This window comes from Oculina patagonica, chromosome 4 (assembly GCF_052425735.1).
Source record: "Oculina patagonica isolate OP01 chromosome 4, crgOcupat, whole genome shotgun sequence".
Taxonomy (NCBI): Eukaryota; Metazoa; Cnidaria; class Anthozoa; order Scleractinia; family Oculinidae; genus Oculina; species Oculina patagonica.
In genome coordinates this window covers 23,051,719-23,061,726 of record NC_135761.1, presented here as the reverse complement: position 1 = coordinate 23,061,726, position 10,008 = coordinate 23,051,719, and the positions used below count along the sequence as shown (strand labels likewise).

Below are 10,008 nucleotides of genomic sequence, written 5' to 3'. Positions count from 1 at the left end.
CCGAGCGTTCATATGTTGAAAATGAGAAAGCTCTATTTACATGGCTAAATCGCTAGCACTGCCAATAGTTTTAAACCAATCCCACAAAAATCAATGGCATCTTCGGTTCATTGTGCCAGAAAATGGACTGCTTGTACGTGTTTTTGCGCCCGAACGTACGGGAGAAATTGAATCGCGACAAACTTCCTTGGAGCTGGAAGCGCGTGTCTATAATAAAGAGGTAAAACTTCAGAAGCATACTGCATAAGTCGAAAGAAAAAAATGCTGCATCAGAAAGACATGTTTCACTTTTTAGCGCGGTGGCCGCCATCTTGGATTGAAACACGAACAGAGACACTGGCAAGGAAGTTGTTGCGTAAAAATTTCCCCAACAATGCATAGCGTGAGTAAAGAGCAAAAATTAACACCTGATTGTTTCTCGCGCAAAATAGCTTTTACAGAAAACCAACCTCAGCCGTCGAGTCTTGGTTGATTTCCTTCCGTTAATTTTGACACTTGTTTAAGGCTTGTTCTCATCCAATCGGAGATCGGGGGTTGATTTTTACATAAAATTGATAGGGATGAACGTCCGGTCGGAAATTTTAAGGGCCGGATCTTCTAAAAGGTACTAAGATCTCGTTTTGCCAGCGTCGTGCGAATTCAATTTCACTCCTAAGAGTACTGATTGAAAAACAACGAGTAGATCTAGCCTACAAATAGGCTCCCAAGTTAAAGCTCGTTCGAGCTCGTTGGCCTGCGAGATCTTGACTCCCCACCCAGGTCAGGAATTTTACCCCAAAGGTACGAAAAACGGCCGTGAGAATCACTCCTCCTAGATCCTCCCAGGGGTTCTCTTGTCTTCGTCTGTATGAATATGAAAAAGTGAAATTTAACTAAGATAGATCATAGCTGAAAACATAAAATACCTTTTTCTTACTAAAATTTCGCGAGTATTAATTTTTGCAAGAAAAATTAAAGAAAAAGTGTATAAAGTTCCGCGATTTTGTTAGTTCTTTATGGATCAGTCGTCAAAGACTAAGAAACCACTAGAAATATACAAAGGTCTGGCTAAATGTAACTAAAAGGAGCCTGCAAACGGAAACTTTGTTGAATGTACTCAGAGGTTTTGGCCAATTTACAAGCTCGAAAAAGTAATCAGAGGAAAGAGGCTACTCAAAAGATACGACGGGAAGATATTTTTAAAGGTAGATAGCTGTAGTTCCGAACATATAAATTTTCGCGTGTTTAAATTTCGCGTAATTTTTTTTTTCGCGCGTATTAAATTTTGCGATTATTTTGAAATCGCATAAAACAGTTCTCGCGAAAATAGGTAAGAATAAGGTAAGTTATTTGTTTTAGCTCAGTTCAGTTCTCATTGTTTCTTGTGTTGAGAGGCGTTTAAAATGCTGCGTCACAGACATTATGCAGAACAGTCGCGCAAACGCGAGACAATAAACTGCGTCACGTATTACGCATCTTCAAAGCTGAATATCCTGTCTTCGTTCAGAATCGGCCTTTATAAATTATCTTCCCCAGTCTTTAAAAACTATTCTTTCTTCGTTTTCCATCCTTTATGCTTTTCTTTACATTAAAAAGCTGTATTAGTTAGGTTCTTCGGATTGAAGGCAACTTTGTTCATCCGAAAAAATGATCTTCTCTAGGCTTTGCGTGACAGCTTGATTAAAATTCGCGATCGTCGGCAAGACTATTCAAGCGTAGCGTCACGCAATAGTGAAAAGAGCTTTAACTTCCGCAAACACTTTTCACATTCAAATTCGCTTCGCGTGCGATGGACGCGAGGCGAAGAGCGTTTGTTCTCTTCGCCGATCATTTTCTCGGTCGATCTGATAGCGACGAGGAGGAATCTGAAGAAGACTTCGAGTCCGATTTCATTGATGTTTACGATGTTCGTAGCAGCGACGAGGAAGACGAGGAAACGCGACCGACATTTGGTGGCTACGATTATGAATTTGTTGACAAAATTTTAGATAGCCAAACATGTCCGGTGTGTCTGCTGCCCATGAGAGATGCTGTACAAACGACTGAGTGTGGCCATCGATTTTGTAAAGATTGCTTGGAGGGAATTCTAAGGTATTTCTTCTGTCTTTTAGCTTGTATTTGGGGCAAGCTTTTTCAGCGTGGAATCTTTATGAAATATTCGATTCAAGGAAGTGTTACCAACTGCACTTACCGTATCATCTTTCAAATGGATTTCAAAGCAGTCAGATGAATAATTATTGATTTTTTTTATTCTTTTCTGTCGCCTTTGCCACTAATACTAATATGAATATGTGCCCCTCGTTCAAATTCGTCGGCAAGCCAGGGTTTTTATTCGAGAATATTTGCATGAATATTCTTTTGCATTCAGTTCGGAAAAACAATACAACTTGACTCGTCATTTAATTTTAAATTCGAACATTAGATCGCCGTCGTTTTCGTCGCTTAGTCCATTTAGATCACAAGTTTCGTTCTAGGAAGGTAAAAACACTTTGAAATGCATCGAAATAAATCTCTATACTTTATATAATGAGATTCTTCCTTTACATGTTTTGCAATGTTTGAAAACATTTATTTCGGCATACGTACTTCCGGTACTAAAAACCGCTTACCTAAACTTGTCTTCCGCTTATGTTCGCTCGTTTACGTATTGATAATCAATTATTCAAGCGAATATTTCTATGTGTTTGACTTATCTCTTCAGATAAACTCTTTTTATGTGAGAATTTTAAAAATCGAAAGCTCAAACGCTGGCGGCGTGTGATTTTCTTTGTATTAATTGCTTTATGATTTATTAATGAGCCAGTTGAGAAATATATCTATGAAACTCAAATCGAGAATTCAATCATGTATAAAAGTAAAATCACACGATAAATATGATAAAACATTAGAGATCAACATTTCTTGTACGCGGAAAAATAGATTGTTAGTTGCGGAATCATTGGCTTGTCCATTTGAAAGCATTGTTCTTTTTTTCTCTTAAACGTTTTGCAGGAGTGAAAATCCAGTTTGTCCAAATGATCGGCTAAAGATCAAGGCAAAAGGAGGCGTAAGTATTAAAACATAAATTTACGAGTAACTTTTCTCATGTCATGTAAAGCACTAGAAACCACGAGTAACCACGAGTCGACCACGAATAACTGGCGAACGCATCCCGGAACACTTTCGAGTCACCGAAACGGGAAATACTATATGGAAATATCATGAGCGTAGGAGGGGGGCTTGAAGGGAACCCCTTTGGGAGATTAAGTCAATAGTAGGAGTTTGAAAACTAAACTGTTGATTTTTAGCTTTTCGTGATACTTTGCGTGGGAAGTAGTGGGGGATGGAATACAAACATTCAACTGAACTGGTTTAACAACGGTTTCGGGAAAATCTTAGCTCGAATACTGAAATGAAAAAATTAATATATTGAAGTCTTCTCGTTGATGAGCCGCAAGAAACATCGTCAATCGCTTAAAGGAGCAATGTCACAATATTTTAAATTATTTTTCTGTTCAGTTCCAAATTGAAGGAAACCTCAAAATAATAGTTTTCTAACAAAGAAAAACAACGGAGAAATAGAAACACGAAAATAACCAAGGATAGATTCGACCGACGAAGATTAAGACGGATTTCGAACAACAAACTTGAAAAAAATTTCCAATTTTTTTCAAGATGTGTTGTCCGTGATGTAGATAAAGATATCAGAGAAGAGTTTGTTTTCAGAATTTAGGTATTTGGACGGCACGCTGCAGTGCCAGATGCTATACTGGCAACCGTCGCGGCTCTATAAAACATTCCAAAATTGTAGATCAGTTTGTTGATCAGGTGATCAGGCTCATACAAACATTCTAACCCACGCACAAAAAGCTATCTATGTCCGATCTAATGTGCCGGGCTATTAAAATCTCATTGTATCAATTCGAAACATGCTGCCAAAGTGCCAGTAAAAACGGCGCATTAAATACACAGGCTGTGAGTGCAAGCGTTCAAGCAACATCAAAAGAAAGGGCTGAACAGCTACCAATCGTCTCTGCACAACCTACTTTACTTTTGTTTGGTCTGACAGCACCATGAACGAGGAGTCAGATTCAAGGACTTCCGGTAATTTATGCTTAAATCTGATTGGCTTTCAATCAAAAACTCTGTGCATGTTCAGAAATAGGCCTCAGAGTCCGCGTTCCTGGTGAAAACAGAACTTGGCTCCTTGAAAGACAAAGGCTATTTTGCAAACCACCATCGTTGCGTTTAACCCAAGAGTGACCAACGTGTAACGGCTAATTATGTGCTTCTAACTTCTTAGTTCTACTCTGACAAAGCCTGGGCCCGAGATATTTTGTGTCTTCGCGTTAAATGTAAGCAGCACGAGACAGGATGTAACTGGATTGGTCAACTACGACATGCAGAGGTAAGTTAGCGTTTTTTTATCCATTCCTGATATATCTTTCCATTGATCCTCTCCCGTTCATTCCTTTCTTCCTTCATGCTGTCTGTCCTCTCGTCTATCTATCCATCTATCCGTCAACCAGTCAGTCAGTCCGTCAGTCATGCCAGTCAGCCAGTCAGCCAGCCAGTCAGTCGATCAGTAAGCCAGCCAGTTAGTCAGTCAGCCAGTCAGCCAGTCAGCCAGTCAGCCAGTCAGCCAGTCCGCCAGTCAGCCAGCCAGCCAGCCAGTCGGTCGGTAAGCCAGCCAGTTAGTCAGTCGGTCAGTAAGCCAGCCAGTCAGTCAGCCAGTCAGCCAGTCAGCCAGTCAGCCAGTCCGCCAGTCAGCCAGCCAGCCAGCCAGTCGGTCGGTAAGCCAGCCAGTTAGTCAGTCGGTCAGTAAGCCAGCCAGTCAGTCAGCCAGTCAGCCAGTCAGCCAGTCAGCCAGTCAGACAGTCAGACAGTCAGTCAGCCAGTCAGCCAGTCAGCCAGTCAGCCAGCCAGTCAGCCAGTCAGCCAGTCAGCCAGTCAGCCAGTCAGCCAGTCAGTCAGCCAGTCAGCCAGTCAGTCAGTCAGCCAGTCAGCCAGTCAGCCAGTCAGTCAGCCAGTCGGCCAGTCAGCCAGTCAGCCAGTCAGCCAGTCAGCCAGCCAGTCAGCCAGTCAGCCAGTCAGCCAGTCAGCCAGTCAGCCAGTCCGCCAGTCAGCCAGCCAGCCAGCCAGTCGGTCGGTAAGCCAGCCAGTTAGTCAGTCGGTCAGTAAGCCAGCCAGTCAGTCAGCCAGTCAGCCAGTCAGCCAGTCAGCCAGTCAGCCAGTCAGCCAGTCAGACAGTCAGACAGTCAGTCAGCCAGTCAGCCAGTCAGCCAGTCAGCCAGCCAGTCAGCCAGTCAGCCAGTCAGCCAGTCAGTCAGCCAGCCAGCCAGCCCGTCAGTCGGTCGGTAAGCCAGCCAGCCAGTCAGTCGGTCAGTAAGCCAGCCAGTTAGTCAGTCGGTTAGTCAGTCAGTCAGTCAGTCAGTCAGCCAGTCAGCCAGTCAGCCAGTCAGCCAGTCAGCCAGTCAGCTCAGTCAGCCAGTCAGTCAGTCAGCCAGTCAGTCAGCCAGTCAGCCAGTCGGCCAGTCAGCCAGTCAGCCAGTCAGTCAGCCAGTCAGCCAGTCAGTCAGTCAGCCAGTCAGCCAGTCAGCCAGTCAGCCAGTCAGCCAGTCAGCCAGTCAGCCAGCCAGCCAGCCAGTCAGTCGGTCGGTAAGTCGGTCGGTAAGCCAGCCAGTTAGTCAGTCATTCAGTCAGTCATCCAGTCAGCCAGTCAGCCAGTCAGCCAGTCAGTCAGCCAGTCAGCCAGTCAGCCAGTCAGCCAGTCAGTCAGCCAGTCAGCCAGCCAGTCAGTCGGTCAGTAAGCCAGCCAGTTAGTCAGTCAGTCAGCCATGCCAGTCAGTCAGTCAGTCAGTCAAGCAGGTACTGAGAATTAATTTAAGGTACCCTTGCATTGTATACACCATTTTAACAAGTCGAGGGGCTATTTTGAAGTTTTATTTTTCCGCGAATGACGTCATAAATAAAATATTTAAAATGACACCTCGGCTTATTACAATTCGCTTTTTTCACGATCCCATAATACATCTTGTCTACCCCCCAAAAATTTTGCATAAGCATTGTTTTCAATTTCTCTTGGGACGATTGTACATCATTGTAAATCCCAAGAGAAATTGGAAACAATGCTTATGCAAAAATGTTGGGGGGTAAACAAGATATATTATGGGAACGGTGAAAACAGCAAATGGCAGATACTTCATTTTAATACGTTGAGGCGCAGATGAATATTTCATTAACAACGTCATTCGCGGAAAGTTAAATACTCAAAATAGTGTCTCGACTTATTAAAATGGTGTATAAGAAAGTCACTAGGCCCAAGAAGTTTTTTTTAAGTGTATTTGTTTAGAAAATAATTTGGCAGAAACAGAAACTGATATTTATTTCCTCAGGAACACCAAAAAGCGTGTCCTTACGAAGAAGAAAGGTGTACTGATTGTGGGACCGATATACAGCGAAGGAATCTAGAGACTCACTGCAAAGAAGAATGTCCGGAGAGAATGGTGGAGTGTACGTTCTGTCATGATAACTACCGTTTTGCCAGGAAAGAGGTAATAAATGTTACAATTAAATTAAATAATCTTAATCTTGCAAAGGCATTCATGTTCCAAACCTTGCTGTCATTTATCATGATAATCAAGAGTAAATGGATTGCGGAACAAACTAGCCAATTCTCTTAATTGTAAAATGTTAGCATATTCATCACTAAATAATTTCTATCCTCTTCCTTTCTTCTTTTAACAAAGATCCACGAGATTTGCTGCAATCGCTTTCCTATCATCTGCACAAACAACTGTGGAGCTTTACGAATACCCAGAGAAGAGGTACGGTATACTATAAAATAAGAAACAGCTTAAATATAGTGCGAACTTTGATGTACGTTTTTAAAAGCGTTTTTAGGGTTTCCGTGCGATAACAAGGTAAATACGCTAAAACTACAGTCGAACCTCTCCGTACGGATACCTCTCTATTACGGATAATCTCTGATGTCCCAACAAAATTCTCATATATCTTCTTCTGAAAAAACCTCTTTAATACGGACCCTCTCTAGCTCATACGGACAACGGGCACTAAATCTCGGCCCCAGTGAACAAATTCATAAAAACTTAACCTCTTTATTACGGACACTCCGGTGATCAGGCGATGACAATTTGCGTTCGTAATTCAATTTCCTATTTGTGGTTACAAAACAACAAAGTGACGCTTTATTCATCTTATAGACGTTTTCAGATTTGCTCAAGAGAGGATCTCTTGATTTGCAGCATTGCGTTGCAGAACATTTCGAGTTAGTAAATACTTTAAGCTGTCAGTGAAGTCAAAAGTGACGTCATAGTGGTGACTTCTCTAATACGGATACTTTGCTCTATCAAGTTGAAAGCGTTAAGACCCGGTCTTTTACTTACGATGAGTTCTAATAAGTGGCGTTTCTTTATTGCATTAAACTCGTGGTTTATAGCATTTTCTTCTTTTACCTCAACAGATGGACAGTCATATTTCCAATCATTGCCCACTGACAGAAGTGACTTGCCCTTATGCCAAGGCCGGGTGTCCTTTCAAGGTTTGTGAAATTGATAAATTAAACATACATAAATGCTGTCTTAAATACGTTAATATTCAATAGTAGTAACGTAGGTTTGGCACAAATTAACGTTGTACATTATTCGATTCTTGAGAAGCTGATGTACAGCTTCAGCGGTAGATTTTTAATTCTCTCCGATTATAAATTTGCTCTGACGAGCCAAAAACAAAGCTAACATTGTTATATCGTGAACACAGGATTTCGCTTTATCTACTGGCACGATTCGAAAATGTGATGCATTTTCACAAAATAGCAACAACAGCAAATAAATTTTGTGGAGAAATACCTTTAAAAGGGCGAAGAGGTACATTGTTTCCTTTTTTATAAATAGACTTGATTTATGAATATCATCTAGGAAGCGGGGAAGGGGGCTAAAGAGAGAGAGAGGGTCCGTTATTAAAAACTTGACCTTATAGACGGAGGATTATTGGAGAGCGGGTTCAAAAGCGAAGGGGCTCTTCAGAGAGCTTTTACAGTATGGGACGCACCCCCCCCCCCCCCCCCTTGGAAGTCTCTCCTTTCTAAGACTCGATCAGTTCAACTTTAATTCCTGTCTGGTTATTCACTGTTAGGACAAGAGAGCTCATCTCAACAGACACATGGAAACCAGCGTGGATAATCACTTATGGTTGACTTGGTACTCATTGGTCGAGACGAAGCAAGAGCTCGGTAACTTGAAAGATCTGCGTCAAAAATTCCTCAAGGTCCAGCAAGTCAATGCAAAGCTCACGCAGTCTTCTACTGAATTTCGTGAACAGATTCGCGATCTGTCGACGGCTGTAAAGAAACTGGAGGCACAGAATGCCAAGCAGGTGAAACAGATCGAAGATTTAACCAGGAAACTCGAAAAGAGCGCATCAGAACAGAGGCTGTCAGTTGAAAGGCGGACATTGCAATCATCCGCAAAGCGTACAAGTGACGATGCCAGGAAGTCGAGTAGAAATAACACGGACGGGAGCCCGGCAAGGAAACAATGGAAATGGGTTTAAAATGGCTAATAGAAGATGAAAAAAAAACGTTGTAAATTTATATTGTCATCTAGATCATAATGGACTAGCATCCCATTTTGGGAAAGAAGCTTAATAGTGCTACTATTAAAAATTGCAACCCGGTGGTTTTAAATTTTTTGAAAATGAAAATGGATCAACGCTCACTAAGTTTTATTAATTCCTCTTATGTGCTTAAAAGCAGTTTTACCCCATATTTTTAGTTGTAATTTTTGACTAATACAAATCATTATTGTTGAATTCAGAGATGGTTAACTTTAAATACAACTCTGAACAACCGGTGTGAAGAGTTGACAGACCGTTGTATGGAACGCTAGTGTGGTATAAGTAATAGTAGTAAGACATTGGCTGTTTTTATGCTAGAGACGATAATGTCGTCAGACGACTTTAACGTCTAAGACGTTAAAGGCGTCTGGTATAAAAACGGGACGCATCTAGTAGACAGCTTTTCAAAAGAAAATAAAAAAAAAGACTGGGTTCGACACTCGGAGAACACTGGACACGAAGACGTAAAGCCATCAGACGTTAAAGGCGTCTGTCTTATTTACTGTTTTTATACTAGTTAACGACGTCCCGTTTTTATACTAGACGGCTTTAACGTCTGAGACGTTAAAGCTGTCCGATAAGAGCGTCGCTCAGACGCTCTTACGAAAAGACGTTAAAGCCATCAGACGTTAAAGGCGTCTGTCTTATTTACCGTTTTTATACTAGACGTTAATGTCGTCTCGAGACAGCTTTAACGTCTAAGACAGCTTTAACGTCTCTAGCATAAAAACGGCCATTGCATATACTGTTTATTGCGTTGCAAAATATCCTTCTTGACTGATTATATCGTTATTGTGTTGTATAATATCAGGCTGGACGAGAAAATATTTGGCTGAACATAGGTAAAACGTCCAGGAACGAGTGAAGCGACCAAAGGCAAATATGTTTTCATTGCGTTCTATTTTAGTTTTGTACGTGTTAGTTTTTCATTGGAAAGAAACAATTTTAACAGTATTGTTTGAGTTGAGATAGACGCTTTTGTGTGAATAAATTGTCTTAAACGTAGCCTTTGTTGAGAGCATAATGTTTATTTATAATTAATTTAATCACTGAGAGAAACTGCAGCCAACGTTTTCCTTATTAAGAAAGGTAGCGCAAAATATGCATTTAACTATGCAGACTTTCTGACTGTTGCAACATACACAAAATATATTAGCTGATTGAACTACGCCCTTTTTATCGGAGCATGGTTAGTAGAGGGGAAATCCCCTCTTCTATTTATGTTCGGAGAAAAGAGGGCAGGGCAATCACTTCTTCGCCCATCCTCCCCTTCCTCCTTCTTCTGTCGTCGTGCATTTAATCAGAATCTCTCAAAGAAAAGGACGGGGTTTGCATGCAACAAGACATTGTGTCAATGTTAGTATTTTGAGCTATTTTACAGTTTTTACAGATTCTTAATGGCAATTTTTGTTCACG

General features: G+C 41.4%; 1 protein-coding gene across 1 annotated transcript; it reads left to right on the top strand.

Moving 5' to 3' along the window:
- The first annotated feature begins 1,600 nt into the window (after positions 1-1,600).
- LOC144649871 (TNF receptor-associated factor 6-like) lies at positions 1,601-9,597 on the top strand. Its single transcript, XM_078509464.1, has 7 exons — positions 1,601-2,070; positions 2,971-3,025; positions 4,262-4,366; positions 6,354-6,512; positions 6,708-6,785; positions 7,442-7,519; positions 8,113-9,597. The coding sequence occupies exons 1-7, from the start codon at positions 1,769-1,771 to the stop codon at positions 8,527-8,529; spliced, it is 1,194 nt and encodes a 397-aa protein (XP_078365590.1). The 5' UTR covers positions 1,601-1,768; the 3' UTR covers positions 8,530-9,597.
- The last annotated feature ends 411 nt before the right edge of the window (positions 9,598-10,008 follow it).